Below are 16,787 nucleotides of genomic sequence, written 5' to 3' on the forward strand. Positions count from 1 at the left end.
TACAGTCTCTAGCTAGCAGTGACTTCTGAATAGTAAGATTAGAATTTCTTTTGTCTGTAATGCATTAGATTTAGTGACTAAACCCTGCCAGGCACGATGCAGGGATGGACATGTTTAGCTTTCTCATCAGTCTTCTAAACTGTGAACTTGTATTATTTATTATCCACGTTTTAACTGTGTTTAAATGTTACTTTTGCTGCTTGGCAAGAACAGCTTGCTGACCAGTTCTGTATTTTCTATATTAATATCAACATTTTTACTTTTTCTCTCTCATAAAAGATGAACACAATGTTATGATTCCACATGTACACAATAAAAATTTCTGTCTTCTACCCTTGACTCTTTAGTCATAGTTTTTATAGTTTGCTTTTGCTTTTCTTTCTGTTATTGCAGTGTTTGGCTTCTGGTTATAAGTTTTGCGTTTCCTCTATTCTATGTAAATTTATGCTTTTCCTCAGAATTATTTTTCTGAAGTTTAGAGAGGGGTGTGTTGTTACTATTTTGAAATGGGGCTATATGCTTTTAGTTGTGAGGTTATGGTTTTTAGAATGTTATCCAGATGTTCTCATACACTTGTCATCTGTCACTTTAAGGCAAAAGTATAAATTCTTTCTCTTAGTGGATTCCTCAGAATTGATTTCAGATAGGCTCTTCATAGAAAGCTAGTATGCATAAATATTAGTAGTCTTCATTTGTATAGATATGTTTATGCTATTATTTTATTAATAACAATTATAAACATCGCTGACATCTAAGGGACCACTAGTTTTAAATTCTATTATCTGCTTCTGGCAGATGAGCAATTCCTATGATCAGTTTTGTATAAAAATGAGCAAATTCCATGAGACTCCCAAGTACAATACTATTACTTTTAAGCTGGAAAAATAAGAAATAATTTTTAGAATTTCCAGGGATATTTTAATGCTGGTGGCCCAGGAATTGCAGAATACATAATGCTGTTGTTATGGTGCAATTTTGCTTCCCCAGATTTCCAGCACTTTATAAATTGTTGTGCAAGGAACTAGTCATCCCTGTGGTAATGTGATTCTTCAGTAGATAGTAACTGCTTGCATCATCTTCTGCTCTGTTAGACCACTGAGTCGTAAAGAACTAAGAAAATACAGTTGTTGCTGTCTCCAAAATGAACTACTGCCATTCTCCACATTTTGCTCATTCAACCATTTGATAGTTAAGAGATCTTTTTAAAATTTAGTTGTACCATTAATACTAGATGATAGGTATACTAATTTATACTTTTTTTTTCATGCCCTGGTATTTGATTTGTCCTCAAATTAAATATTCTCACTAACAAGTTACTATTTGTCTACTCATGAACTGCCTTTTATTATTAGTTTAAAATTAATCTTATTATAATTTGACTGTGTTTTTGGAGATACTGCTTTTTCGATTGGGGTGAAAAGTAAACAAACTAGACTGGTCTTGTTCCAAAGAGAGAATAATGCTCCATGAAATGCTTCTGCTGCATATCCTGTTTAGTGATTTGGGGCTGAGGAGGGTGATTAGTTTAAAGAACTTGGCCACTTTTTTTCTGATAGTGATAGAGTAAGACCATTTAGATGGTTTTCTTTGTCTGTTTTGCAGATTTTTTCTATAAAGTTCATGGAAGACATACTGTAAGTGTGACCCTTGTTGTCTGTGTCCAGTTGTTGCCTACTGGTGTCTGTATGACAGTCACAAGGAGTTTGTTTATTAACCTTTATGCAAAGCCTTTATGCAAGGCTTCGGAAGAACAGCTTTTAAGGAAGGCTCTTTTATTGTGGAAGACATAAAACTTTTGAGAGTGGATTTCTTCCCTTTTAGCCAAGTGGATCTAGTCTTGCTTTCTTGCTGGACTGACTATATGGCCATGCCTCATTTCTGGAGTAGATGTTTTGCAGGGTTTGGGAAGAGTTGGTGACACTGATCTCCAGCTGTAGTCTGAAGGTGAAGCAGTAGGCTCCTCGTGGGAAATACTGAATTACATTGGTTGCTTTTTGATAATGTTTCAATGACCATTTTTCTGTGTCTGAGGCTACTGCTCTGCAGGGCTAAAGCTGTATACTAGTGTAAATTCACAGGGAAAATGTTGATTACAGTTAGTACTGTTGTATTTACATAATTACAGTTACCTGTCTAGGTAGGCTTAGCAGAAAATACAACAGTTGCAAAAATTTTGTAAGCCAGTGTAAATGAACTTCGTGTCAGCGCTGCATGTTCTTGATTAGGGGAATGGCTGCTGCAGCTGCAATTTGTGTTTTTTGTCTTACAGTGATGTTGAATAAAACATTCCGTGCCTGCAAAACATTTAGCAGATAAACCTTATTTCTTGAGATAAATGAGGGTGCTATATTATTTTTCCTTTTTTTTCTAACTTATTAATGTAAATACAATTAATGAACATGCTGATATGTAAGATTAGCCCTGTTACATGTAGCTTATTCTTCCTTTATAGATTTCTGTCTTAATTTGTGTTGTTTGTTTATCTTTTATTTTTAACAATTCAGAAACTCAGCTGGAGTGATTACTAAAAATAGTAATGTATGTAGCAAGGCATTTCCTTTTCCTGGGAAACTGCGTGATTCCCTTGCAAAATGAGAAAACTACATCTGTTTGAAATACTGCAATTGGCAGATGGTGTGGGGGGAGGGAGAAGAGAGGAAGGATTTGGTGGAATGTAGTCCTAAAAAAAAAGTCACACGATATCAAAGAGGAGCTGACTGATTTCTTTTAACTATTTGGTGCATTTGCAAGATAAAATCTGTTAAAATAATTGTTTTGAAACTTTTACTTCTGTGCAAGCTGGAAACTGTCTGACAACAGCAATATTTATTAAATTGATGGTTGTTTAGAAAATGAGATCTCTGAAAATACCACTTTAATTTCCTTACTGGTTGTCTTTAAATTGCATGATGTTTGAAAGGAGGTGAGAAGAAATTTAAAAAGTTTTCTGTTCCATTTCTTAGGTTTTCAGTACTTACTCAAATGAAGACTATGATAGACGTAATGAAGAAGTTGACCCTGTGGCAGCCTCAGCTGAGTATGAACTTGAGAAAAGGGTGGAAAAAATGGAAGTGTTTCCTGTGGAAATTGAAAAAGGTGCAAATCAAGCCTTGTACATTTGCAAGAGATACTATGGGAACAAAAGATAAAAACATTTTAAACTGTATATTCCCTGAATTTAAGTCTTCAGATTTTGAATGTATGGGTCTTGGCTTTGACTTGTGGCTAGTTCTGCTGAATTTAGTGAGTGTTAACTGGATGGGCCTCTACTAAGTGCAGATTGTCATACTGAATTGAAATTAGGAAGGCTACAGGACAAAAAAGCTTTAAGCAGTATCTATATATGAAATATGTTCTATTTTTTTTCTCTTTTTTTAAGTGAATTTCCATTATCTTTTGTGTTGAAGGACTGGGAACGCTTTGAAGGAACTCAGTACTGTTAATTGTTACATCATGTGTCGTGCAGCTAATGTTAGATTTTTGAATCCCTTAGGTGACAGGGGTCTGGGCATCAGTATCATTGGAATGGGAGTTGGTGCTGATCAGGGACTGGAAAAACTAGGTATTTTTGTAAAAACAATAACAGATGGTGGAGCTGCTCAGAGGGATGGACGGTGAGTTTTTTGTTGAATTCATTATGCTTTTTACAAATTTCCAACTGAGCCCAGTTGCTTTCATTAGATATGCTGAATACTGTGAATAAAAATACAAAATCTGAATGCAGCTGAGTGAATATTACATTCCTGCTTTATGTTAAATTTTAAAAAATGAGTTGTTTATTGTAGGACATTTTTGCTAAGTGTAGATCTGCTGACAGCACATTGGAGAAACATTCAAAATGAGCCCATGCGTAGAAGTACCACAAAATCATGTTGACACCCCAGAACACCAATCACTGTGTAAATAGTATAAAAAACATCAAGTCAAATACTGTGTAAATTTTAATTGGTGATTTGCATAGTAGCAGAGGAGACTATTTTTAAGCAATGAATTTCAATGGACTCAGAATTCATCATTATAAATACTAGTGAGTTTTAAGTGATATTTGTCATGTCAAAAATACTTCAAGCCAAAATACTGTTGTTTAACTGATAGCTAAGTATTTATTTATTTTGCAGCATTCAAGTAAATGATCAGATTGTTGAGGTTGATGGCATAAGTCTAGTGGGAGTTACTCAGTTCTTTGCAGCCACTGTACTAAAGAACACCAAAGGCACAGTGAGGTACGTATGTTTTCTGTGAAATAAGAGTTTCTTTTTGTCCTTTTTCATTCATGGAGATAACAAAACCATAGTATGAAAATTCTACAAAGATGTTGTGGACGGCAGCAGTGTAGCAAACTCATTTCTTAAGCATATGTTAAGATTTTTTGCTGCAAGATAATTTGGTTTTTTTCCTGTAGGTTTCTGATTGGGAGAGAGAAGCCGGGGGCTGAGAGTGAAGTAGCCCGTCTCATTAGTGAGACCTTAGAGCAAGAGAGATGTCTGTACGAGCAGCACTATGTTCATGATGATACAGAGCAGGTAAAACATCGTACATGCTGTGCTAATGGAATAAATGGGGGGGGGTTAATCAAACTGAAGCAAAAGGAGTGTAACACAGGAAACTTGTTAAAAACAGGAAAATACATACCTCATACATTATTGTCATCAAGACACGTGATGATCGCTTTATCACTAATCCAAAATACACTTTTTAACTGTCAGCTGTATGTGATAGTTTTGTGCAAGTCTTTCTTAGCTCTCTTTTGTGGAAGTTTGATGAAGGTGTTTGCAGGTCATCTTTAACGCTTACCATAGGTATAAGAAATTAAAAAGGAGTAGTAACTAGTTGAGAAAAGTTTTGCGGCTGTTTGGATTCCTTGATTGCAGACTTTGGTTATTGCTACTACCATAATGCGAAAGTATGTGTGTATGTTACAGAATGTCATGGTTTTCTCATTTGGCAGGATGATGACTATGATGAGGAGGAGGAGGATACATATGAGTCACATTTACATGGAAAATCCGTAGAAGTTTTTGATCTTCCTGAAAATGAAGATATTGGTTTACTACTGGATATGGATTCAGCACAGTCTCTTCTTAAATTTAAAGAGGTGTTGTAGCAGTTTCTTAAATATTCTTTGTGATGCGCTGGGGGACATCTGAACCTACTTCATGTTCCCTCTCATTTTGGGTTTGTTTTTTCCCAGCATCACCAATAAATATCTCTGGTAAATGTCCATTGAAATGTAGGTCTTCTATAATTTTTTATATCCAGTTTCCCTATGCATATTTATATTAAATGGTCTTTTGATTTAAATTAAATTTTAAAAGGCCTTGGAAACAGGCCATAGAACCCAGCCCCAACTCTGTCCTTGTTATGTCTGAGTACTGCATTAGAAAGATAGGATGCTTCTCTTAGTTCTTCTGTGGCCCACTGGCCTTTGTGTGTGTTTGCTGCCCAGTAGAATGGCTTTAGCTGCAGAGAGCATGGTGGGGGGTAGGGGATGGGACATGCAAATACACCTGTTTTGAATGGTCTTGAGTGGTGTTGTGAGATGTTCTCCAGGAAGACAAGAAATACATACCTAATTTCTTGGTTTCGTCCCTACAGTCTTCTGAGAAATCTGCATACATAAAAGCACTTGATTCTGTAGATAGGCATATTTTTGGCTTGGAAGGTATTTTTGTGGTGTGTTGTTTGGAAGGAATAGATTTGTAAACCCAATAGGGCATTCCAGACTGTGAATCACAACTTAACATAATTGGAAATAGTCAGGTTCTCTTTTCCCAGGGTTTGTATAAAATAGCATGTTTGTTTTATTCAGGACTGTGGGCTTTAGTCAGGGACTTAAATGGTACAGCCTTTACCATTTAGGGGTCCAGGCTTCTCTGGTAGATTTAAGTGCCTGTAATTTTCACTCTGGGAGGAGAAAAATATTCTGCAAAGAAACTGTTTTGTCAGATGCTATTTGTTGCTACATCAACTTATTTTGTGAAGGATTGGTATTTTGCAGATCTCCTAAGTTTGTTCTCTTGATGACATTGACGATGTCATTGAGGAAGTAGAAATTGCAGGTTGCTGATCTCTAGAGAGCATTTACAGTTGTTCTAGGTTTGGAAGCATAGCAGCAGGCTGAAGCTTCTTAAGTGGTATATTTACTGGGGATACAGTTATATTCTCGTGTGGAATCATTACTGTGCTGTTACTAACATAATCTAAATGAACAGTCATGAATTCACCAGTTTTAATTTGTGTTTGGTGCACTGTGCCTTGACCAAAAAAAAATCCCTCCAGATTACAGATGGAAAGTGAGATAAAAGGAACAATTAATACTTGCTAAAAAAATCTTTACATTTGGCTTAAGTGTAGTCTTTTTGATTTCTAATAATCCTATGAAGATTTGTGGTGTAAAAATACATGGCTTAATCTTAAAGCCAGCACATTTATTTTCAAGTGCTGATTGTAAAAATATTTAGTACTGTTAAGGCTTTTATTTTATTCTGTGTACCAGTTTTCTTCATAAGTGCATTGCTGCCTTTTCATTCCCCTGGCACATTGAAATGTTGATGTAATCTTCTCCATTTTCTTTATGTATAGACAACAATGGGAGATTTTTAACTACAGGTGGTTATGTACTGTGAAACTTTTTTGAGGTTTGAGTAATTTTAAAAATTCTGTTTTTAATTAAAATGCCTGATTACTTCTCCTGTAACTGATGAATAATTACATTGACTTTATGCCACTCTAACAATGGTTTGAGGAAAAAGGGAATCATGGGCAAATACTTAAAACTAGGATTTTCAAATGTAATTCTGTGTGTGCTCATACAATTTTTTTCATCTGTTCCAGCTACAGTTAAAACATGCAGTAACAATAGCTGAAGTGAATCAACTGAAGGAGAAAGTAAGTTTTCAACAAATATTGTTATTGGTAGGGGGTTTTGTTGGGTGGCTTGTTTTGGGGAAATTTTTTTTTGTTTTTATGGCCACTCATTTTGCCAGGAGTAGGCTGAATGCAGAAAGCAGCAATCCGTTTATGCCTCAGGCACGATCTACTCTATGTTGTGCTAGACAGACATTTGTAAGCGGAAGAGCTATGCTCAAATTAAAAAGAGAAGGAAAAAAAAAAAACCCAACCAAACAAAAAACCCCCAAAAGTCACATAAAACAACAAAAAAATCCCATCCCCCAAGTCTCCACTTTAAAAGGAATGCTTCAGTATTACTGCTTAGAGCAACTGAACATAGTGGAGGACTGTATTAAACAGCTTGTAAACAAATATAAGAACATTATCAGTGGATAGAACTTGTCTTATTTGAGAATAGATTTGGCCAGACAATGGATTGTGGCTGTCTTTCTGTTACCAGAAAGTTTTTTCTGTTACCCTGTTTCCCATCTTTCCCTCCACAAATTCCTGATCTGGTCTGGGCAAAGAGTTTTTTCCAGCTTTTTTTTTTTTTCTGAAGATTGGTTCAATGCCTCTGCTTATTCTGAGAAAGGGATTCTTGTTCTTTTTTGCTGCTTTTTCCACTGATGCAGATTTGTACATGGCCTTTTTCTGAAAATACTGTGAGCGAGCAGCTTTTATGCTGTTGCTTTTCTGTGTTACCTTGCTCAGAAATGCGTATCCTAGGACAGGCTGCAATACGTTGCTGGGAACAGGTAGCAAGTGAGGAGGGCATAGTGCTTTAGTTTGCAATAATTTTCAGTGGCAGTATCCATTAGGGTATTTCATGCACTCTGCAATTGTTGAGAACTCCGAGAGTAGAAAGGCAAGGCAGATGAAGCTACTTGAGACAGTTCCCTTTTTGATTTCTGACAGTGCTCCTCCTCTTTGTAGTATTCTTGACATTTGGCCCACCTGAATTTCAGAAAAGCTATTAAAAATGTTGGTATTAGTACACCTTACAACCCCATTTTTAATTCAAGAAATTCTTGGTCCTTTCAACATCCTGTTCCATTGGCAGGTGTTCTTAACTGGCTTCAAAAGCAGTGATTTCCTCAGTGTAAATGGTGCCCCAAAGAAGGAGGCCTGGACAAACTAAGCTGTAGCTTGCCTGTTCATTCCTCCAAGGCCTCGAGAGCTTTCCATGTTAACATTGCTGTGTATAATGTGGCTGCTGTCAAGCTGAAGAGGTGGCATCCCTTTCCTTTATTGAGGGAGTATTTGGTGGTTTTGTACATTAGCTCAAGAAAAGGAAACCCTGCACATGCTGTCATTTATTAGGAAGACCAGTGTCATGTAAAGTTACCAGGGAAGATCAACTGGTCATGTTATCTTCATTCAAAAAGCTATTGGTAGCAAAGTAGTAGGACAGGGAAGTTACCTTATATAGGTTAAGACTCTTTATCTCCAGTTGCCTTTGAAGGTATTCAAAATAGGCCTCTCCAGGGATGTTAGGATATGCTGAGATCTTAAACAATATAAGGTGGTAATAAAGATCTTGATCATTTTATCTCTCTAGAAAGACTCAATACCAATGAGGAAGCAGTAAAAGACTCTTGGGTTTCAGGGTTTTAGTTCTAAACTTGCTTGATTAGCAAGAGTTGGAAGAGTTGATATGATTAGTTTTAAAGTGTCCTGTTTTAATACTACTGATAAGTATGTAATTATTATCAGCTATTCTCTACTTAAATATGTATCAAGAGCTAATTTTTATTTCATCTTTTAGTTTAGATTAATTCCTTAAGTATTAATTTTTTTCAGTTAAAAGTTGTCGAAGCAGAAAAAAATGAGTGGAAATTTAATCGAGCCCAACTACAGCAAAACTTGGATGAAAGCAAAGAGAAAATTAAAAAGTTAGAGACTTACTGGTTAGAGGCACAAAATTTATGCAAAACAGTAAACGAGCGTCTTAAAGAGACTCAAGAACAATGTGATGCCCTTGAAAAGAAATACAACAAGGCCAAGAAATTGCTTAAAGATTATCAACAAAAGTAAGTATCCCAAAATACCAGCTCTCTATTTATTGCTTTTATGTTTTGTACGTCTTGGGGAAAGCTGTCAACAACACGTAGGGGAATAGGATTTGCTTAACACACTTTCTTTTCATTTATTAGAGTTTAGGGAAGCAGTGGGCTATAAATGCTGAATTCGTCCTTACCTTACATCACCAGCTCCTGGAAAGGTTTGCCAGAAGTCTTCCTGCTACTTTTGATTCATAGCTAAGGAAAAATCATTTAATATTTCAATAACAACTTGTTAAAAACAACTTAATTTAAAAGCTGTAATGCATCTATACTTTTTGGAAGGACTACTTGAAATTTGACATGAGATGCTTTTTGCTCTTTGTGAAAAACCCTCAGCTTTGAACTGACTTCAGTGTTCCAGATAGAGTAGGCACCAAAGGATATTTAATAACAGTGAGATACATGCAATTTAGTTAGTCTGAGTTAGGAGTTATATCTTGGAGGAGGAGTAAAAGGAATTCTGAGAAAAATTGAAAGTTTGGGGATATGTATCTAGCTGCTAAAATGGCAGCATGAAAATAGTATCTTCAATGTGTTAAAGGGTTTGTGGTAGAAGTAATATTGTTAATGAGATACACCTATGTAGGACTCCAGTGCTGTTGTTATGTGGTAGTGTCTAACTGTTCTATGTTCTTTCCTCTTAGCTAAACAAGAGGTAATTGCAAAATATTTGTAGTTGTGTCCCAATAATACGGAGCACAACCGTTGCTTTTGATAGTTGCTGTAAGCATATAATACTCTTGTTACCAGTTTCTCTGCTTGCTACTTACTTTTAAAGGCAATTTATTAATGATCTTCTGCTCTTTAGTCCATGTCCAGAAATGTTACTTTTCACAGTACATTTTTGTGCTGTTTGGTGAGCTTTTTAAAGGTCTCCTTTCCCCTCTCCTCCCAAGCTTATCCGCATGGAAGTTCAAAAGTACGTGAAGATGACTGCTAACGTGCTAGTTTCCATTCCCTCACTGTTTAGCAAATTCCCATTACTCATTTGATTGTCCCTGAAGCTTTTGCATCTGTTGTAGATGTTTTATGCTTATTTTCTGGTTTTGTATGTTATTCCATATGGTGCAGGCAAAAGCAGCTTTTGTTTCCTTCTTGTAGTCATTGTTTCTTTTTTGTAAAACTCAGCCATTGCAATTGCTGTAGGATGAACCAAGTAGAAACTTGAAATGCAATTTATTTTCCTACAAAGAATTTTGCCATAGCTTTTGGAAGGAAAATACACTGTGCGTGCATGTATCTTTGTGGAAGAAAGTAAGATGTAATGATTGGAATCATGCATGTATTTCAGGCTTAAATGTGTGTGCAACCTGCCAGTTTTAAAATGAGAGATGGTTGTAATTTTGCAGAAAAAGCATTGCCACACATCCTTTTTCTGCCCAGAGTAAATTACAGTCATCTGTATTTTCTTTTGAAGACGGTAGAAGCATACAAATACATACATCATTTTATGACATTATAAGATTAATGAATCAGTTATACCTTACAGGCTGATTTTTGTCACTATTCACTAATGGAATGCTTTTTAATAAATGCAGTTGTGCATATTTCTATTTAACATTTTTCTACATTTCTGTATATTACTGTTTCATAGACGTGTATTTATTTCTTTCACCAGAGAAATAGAATTTATGAAGAAAGAAGAAGATCATTCAAAGCTACTTGAAGAGAGAGACCAGAAATATGCAGAACAACTGAAAATCTGTCAGGAAAAAGTAAAGCAGTATTATATTTTGAAATAAACTTCTGCATTCTTGGAGAGTTGTATCTCACCTGAATTTTAATTCTTGCAGATTTCAGAGCTTGAAAATAAATTAAAAGCATATGAGAAAATGCCTTATGTGTTTGAAGGTGGCAGTTTATTGGAAGATGGCTGTCAAAGTCCAGGCCAATCTAATGAACAGTCAAAGATAAAAGAAGACGATGAAAAAGAAACCAAATCAATAAAAGAAAGAATAAATTCTTTAGATATGCTAGTTTCTGGTAAGCTGTAGTATTTTTTTATTTGCACTTAAGGAAAATTAGGAGGAGTTATACGTGTAGAGGTTCTTTTGTTCTTAAGAGAAGTGAAGTGTTCTCTGTTTCATACTGACTGGGTAAATGTTTTACCTGAGTCAATTTTCAGTACTGTTGTAATGTATTTCTTAAATGTTGTGGGAAAGAAGAGATAGATGGAGAGACAACTATTTTAACTGTTCTTCAGATTCTCTGTTAGTGAAACTAATAGTGGGACTAAAACACTGAGATATGTCAGCTAAAATCCCATTGATTTCAAGCTATAATTTACAGCAAACTTGCTATGACTTTTTTGTCTTGTAATTTTATGTCTAGAATATTATGAAATATCAGATGGAGGTTCAAATGAGAATTACATTTTTAAAATACGTAGTAAATTCTTACTTTGTAAAGAGTTTCCATCCTAAAGAATGAAGCTAGGAAAGCACATTCAGGGTACAAATTTTCATCTATTTCAGAACAGAATTCAGGTTTCGAGCCTTAAGACAATTATATTCTGTTGGATTTTATTATTTTTTAAATAAAGAAGTTGGGTAAAAGTATATTTCAAATTAAATAGAAATTGCTAGTGCAATGTGTAAAATAGTGTAGTATAATATAAAAAGTATTTTCGTATAGTAGTGGTTAGCAGGTAGAATAAGTCTGACTTAAATTCTGAATATTTTTCTGGACAGTGGGTTGGTGAACTTGCCTACCAGTTTTTGCTGGGTTTTGTGTTTACTTTTTTAACAGGTGTGTATTTGTTGCAGATTTTGATGCTTTTGTTGGGGATACTCCCAGATTAGACACCAGTGCCCACAAAGCAAAAGCTCAGCTTGCTTTGAAAGTAAAACGCCAGCCACCTTCTCGATCAAAGCTGAAAGAATCTCTTGGGGGTGGACAACAGACTGCAAATCTACAGGTACTGACACTGGTAGATAGTGACGCGCTCCTGAACGTGTGTTGAGTGTTACCTGTATTTTCCATTGTAAGTGTTCATGCTTCATTCAGCCTCTGCCAAAGGCACTGTATTTTTATGCTGTATCAAGTGAAAAAACCTTTTTGGGTTCAGATCATGTATGTGAACTCTGGCATGGTTTTTGTGGCACAGTTAACTTGAAGTTAGCAAAGAACTATGCAAGCTTCTTCTGTGCTACTTCTGCTTCCTGAAAGATTTGTGATACAGTGATATTATGAAATGTACTAATTTGTCTTGTTATTCCTTCATCTGGAACAAGTTAGTTACCAAATTTCTTCGAAAACTAAACGGTTCTGAAATGCTTCATTATTCCCTAAGGCATCATTTAAGTTCACAAGAAGTATACCAGTGAAATGTTCTCATGTTTCTGGAAAACAGTTTAAGAATTGAGGTATAGATAGTCAATATATGAGAGAGCCTGCCACAGAATGAAAACACTGAACTAATTCAGGTAGACTGAAAAGTGGCTGCATTGAATTGGAATGGCCAAAGTGTACCAGAACATTTCTGATTTGGCTAGAAAAATACTACTTGGGATGTGCGGAAAGATAGAGGTAGATAACAGCCTTTAAAATCAACTTCATGTGATTTAGATTGTATCCACAAGTGCGTCAGTTCAAAAAATTTCTTGAACTGATGGAATTTGCTTAGCACGTATTTCTGCCCTAGTAAAAGAACAGACAATAAATGAGTATATGTCATGTTTATCATAAAATCACTTTCAATTTTGTTGAAGGATGAGGATTCAGAAGATAGTGTTCTCAACAGAGACTCTTCTGCTATGTACCTGACTAAGACCTTAGAAACAAGTGACAAATTACCTCTCCCACGCCTGGATGACCCAGATCAAAAGAGTGAAAAGTCTGAGAAAAGAGAAAGCACAGAAAGTCCTCTAGAGTCAAGTCCTTCTGCTTCCACGCACTCTTCTCCAGTACACAAACCAAACAACGAAAATAGCACACCCACCACTTGCTCACCTCCTCCTGAAGAGATGACTCCAAATTCTCCTCCAGGGTATCTCAAGAATGTTAAGCAAAGAGAAGCAAAAGGGAAAGGGAAAGAAGCCAAGGGTAAGACTCAAGGATTTACTATTATTTTAATTCTTTGAGATTGAAGTTTTACAAATTTTAGATGTAATCAGTAAAGGTCCTGATGCGTTTTTGCGAAACACTAACCTTGTAAGTGGCAATGTATTGAAGTGTAAGCTTGACGGATTTCCTGGTTTCCAGAAAAATTCATTGTTGGCTTTGTGGTTCCAGACCTTATCCAAGTGTTTAAACAAGATACAGAATTCTGAGTATTGTGGAAATTACTGCCTTCTTCATCATGCCCTCTTAAGATATTTGTCACTAGAAGAAGGTTAAAGGTATTATCATCAGCCTAGTCACTATTAATCATTATTTGGTAGGAATAGTTGGCATTTTTCTTATGAATAATTGAAAAAGGGATCTAATATAATCTTTCAAATGTTTGATGTTTTCTGTAATCAGCTAGTACAAATGTATAAAGGCAGATGACTTGCTGTCTTTGTTATACAGCTTATACAAAACCATTCTTTTAATACCCTGAAACAGGATTTGTTTTATACTCTCCTTATTTTGTATTTTTCTATAAAGTCTCAAACAAAAATAGTCTTAAAAAAACCCCACTTATTAAGATATGTACCAAATACATACATGATTTTGCTTTCTTTTCTACAGTTTTTTTGTGATTGCAGAAGCAGTGCCAACTTTTTTTTTTCCTAAATTGGCACCTGGAATTGCTAATTAATGCAGTACACCAAAGATGAGGATTAGTATTGAAAGCTTGCTCTTTGTGAGCAAAATGACACTAAATGCTGTTTCTGCTAGATTGTTGCTTTCTAACTGTATTTAAATGTCTACCTTTTATTTTATTGAATTAATCCTTTCTATTACCTTCTCACCCATTCATGTATCAGTCTGTATTTTAACCTACTGTGCTGTGTTTAAGAAAGTACCTCTTCTTAAAATTCTGCTTCTAGAAATGGAGATGGAAACAAATGTCAGTATTAAAAGTAATTCTTCTGGTTTTGTATTCAAGTTGACAGGAAAGATAACCAAATTATCTGTAGTTATAATTTATTGGATGTTATATATTTAGAAAGAGTGGTTAACTAGCTAAAGTTCTAATGTTGATCAGAAAATAGTGATTAGATATGCAAAAAAAAAAAAGGGAAAACTCTTGACTGTCCTGACTTTCGGGTATGTGAGCTTTGAGATAATCCTTCCTGACATGTATGATGGTTATTTGCTGGTGGAGTGATGGGGAGTTGACCTCAGTTTTGTGTACTAAACAGGATTTTGGGTTTTTATGGTCCTTGAAGGAGTCTGTACATATCATGTCAGTAGTTGTTTCAAAGGTAGAGCTTAAAATCTTTGTCTCCCAAAAAGCAAACTGTATCTCTTCACAGGTAGCTTAGTTAGGAAGCACCTGATTTGCAATACAAAATGTATTTCAGTTATTTTTAAAAAATCTAGTAGCCTCAGAATTTAAAAGTAAGTACATTTAGGACTTGGAGTAATGTGTCGCAGTCCACTGAGAAGAGGTTATGTGGTGCTTGTCACTTAATTTTGCATAATAATTGAAAAGTTCGTATTGAACGTGCTTCCTTTGGCAAAAAATTGCGTCCTGAGAGGTTGTATTCCAGTTTTGAAAATAAGAGTCTTGGAGGAGATTCAGAGTCCCAGTTGTTTCTTTAGAATAGTCACAGTTTGTATGCCTTTTCCAATAAACCCAGCTTCTCGGGAGCTGTCTGCTCTCGAGGTACTGACCATCATGTAGGTTAGGCGCACGTTCTGGAGCTGGCAGCTTGCATATGTAGCCCCCGTTTGCAGCAGCTAGCCTGGACTAGCTACTGAACCAAAAATACTACTAAAGGAGCATCTATAAAACTTCAAGAGTAATAAATATTAAATGCTATATTTGCTCAACTGTTGCTTAAAAAATTAATTTATTCCATGCATCTTATACTGGTTATGTAGTTGTGTGTTTTGAAGTTGACATTTTGCAAAAGAAAGAGGTACTTCTTTCTAAACCTATCATAAACTAACTTTTGTTTGTAATTAATTAGACCAAAATACTGTGGTAAACTTTACCTTTCCCTGGACAGTATAGAATTACTACTTATCAAAAGCAGTATTTTTGAATAGTCATCAGCAGCTGTTGTGTTGCCATTTTTCAGTGGCCTGGTACAGCCAGAGTGATGGGAAAGTGCCATAGAGAATAACTTAGGCTGATATGGCTGTAATATTTTCAGTTATTATGTGTGTGTGGGAATGTGAATTCTAACACTGTCACCCTGGTCTTAGTATCTGACTTACAAGCATCATCATTAGTAGTTAAAAATTGCAGGTCTTTTTAGAACAACATTTTTATTTTTCACCCCTCTATGAAAAACAGAAGAAAGGAAAAATGAAGACAGGACAGTAGAAACAAATGAAGGAATGCCATCAGGGAAGTCCAAAAGGAGATTTCCAGATTTTGGGTAAGATTTTACTTGTGTTCCTTTGGAAATAAGTGGTGTTCTGTGGTTTCTTAGAGAATATTATGTTCTCTAAATAAAACAATGTTGAGGAAATCCAGTAATGGACCGTCAATGGACAGAGTATTTATCATCTTGAATTTGTCATGTTGTGTTCATGTTTCTACCGCATTTTGATTTGATTTATCTATGCTTTTTTCCCCCCTCAAAGAATTTCTTAGGGTTCTTCTGGTGGTTTTGTATGAATACACCACTTTGCTATGAGCTAAATTGCAAATCCATGCATAACTTTATGTCAAAATCTTGTTGGTGTCTAGACTCCAATGTTATGTCCTGCTAGGGTTATAGTATAAAATAGGCACCTGTCATGCCTTAATTCCTTCTGCAATAGAGGTGGCATTACACAGGGTTTGGCTATAGGTGCTACCTGCTGAGCTGTTGCTTGGAGGCTGGCAGCAGTGATGAATGCATCTCTGAATTTCATTTAGAAGGGGAGATAGTCAACAGGGATAAAACAGAAGTGCGAGCTTCATATTACCTGGAAATACAGTGTGGTAGCTGAACTCTGGGGATTTAAGAGAAGAGTTGCTACATTTGCAGTAAATCTTGCTCCTTTGGAGACAGGGGTAAAGCTTGTTGAAGCCAGCTAACATTAAAGACTTAGACTGGTACTGCAAGAAATGCATCATAATGTGTAACATAAAAATCAACTTATTTTGCACACTGATAATGCAGTTAGTGACTTTGCTCAAGTTGCTGTGCGTTGTGTAGGAGCATTAATGTAGCAATAACACTGTGGTCTTCCTCTTGGTTGTATCCACTATATGATAGGCTTCTTTAGGTATTTTCTGTATTTATTTTGGTTATCTGTGGCCTTTGAAAGGGTACTGTCACGGTTTTTAAATGGAATATGAATGCCAGAACTTTTTAAATTGTATGCATAATCTCCAAAATCATGCTTTGTATGTGTGGCTTTTTGTAACTGTTGAAGTCAATGCAAAAACCAACTCGCTACTTTACAAAAATACTGCACTGGGTAAATGTAATGCTTCATGAAATTTCTGTTTTTTCACTTCAGGGGATTGCGAAAATCTGGGGGCAAGGGTAAGAAGCAAGAAAAAGAAAATCTAAGAGGTTCTCTGGATAGCAGGTAGTTCTTTTGTTAGTGTAATAAATACATGCTGCATCCCTAAAATTTGTAACCCAAGAATTTATTTAAAACTGTCATTAATGTTTGTTCTTAAAGTACATTCTTGTGGCAAAATTCTGTGAAGATTTAATGATGCAGAGATGAGATTCCATCTCACGAAAGAGTGTAGAGGAGGTGACATTAAAACTGTCTTTTGCTTAGGAAGAT

At 35.6% G+C, this 16,787-nt stretch overlaps 1 protein-coding gene across 1 annotated transcript in view; it reads left to right on the top strand.

The window, feature by feature from the left end:
- The window catches only part of LOC309574817 (neurabin-1-like), a 41,206-nt gene that overhangs the window by 10,935 nt on the left and 13,484 nt on the right, over positions 1 to 16,787 (top strand). The window contains exons 3-15 of the mRNA XM_082284723.1: positions 2,964 to 3,096; positions 3,494 to 3,614; positions 4,119 to 4,223; positions 4,403 to 4,523; positions 4,949 to 5,095; positions 6,835 to 6,888; positions 8,692 to 8,921; positions 10,573 to 10,669; positions 10,748 to 10,937; positions 11,720 to 11,871; positions 12,665 to 12,998; positions 15,349 to 15,433; positions 16,509 to 16,580. Of these exons, the coding sequence (XP_082140849.1) occupies positions 2,964 to 3,096; positions 3,494 to 3,614; positions 4,119 to 4,223; positions 4,403 to 4,523; positions 4,949 to 5,095; positions 6,835 to 6,888; positions 8,692 to 8,921; positions 10,573 to 10,669; positions 10,748 to 10,937; positions 11,720 to 11,871; positions 12,665 to 12,998; positions 15,349 to 15,433; positions 16,509 to 16,580 (1,841 nt within the window). The remainder of the gene's footprint in view (positions 1 to 2,963; positions 3,097 to 3,493; positions 3,615 to 4,118; positions 4,224 to 4,402; positions 4,524 to 4,948; positions 5,096 to 6,834; positions 6,889 to 8,691; positions 8,922 to 10,572; positions 10,670 to 10,747; positions 10,938 to 11,719; positions 11,872 to 12,664; positions 12,999 to 15,348; positions 15,434 to 16,508; positions 16,581 to 16,787) is intronic.

Source organism: Coloeus monedula (genome assembly GCF_965178545.1).
Source record: "Coloeus monedula genome assembly, chromosome: 7".
NCBI classification, from domain to species: domain Eukaryota; kingdom Metazoa; phylum Chordata; class Aves; order Passeriformes; family Corvidae; genus Coloeus; species Coloeus monedula.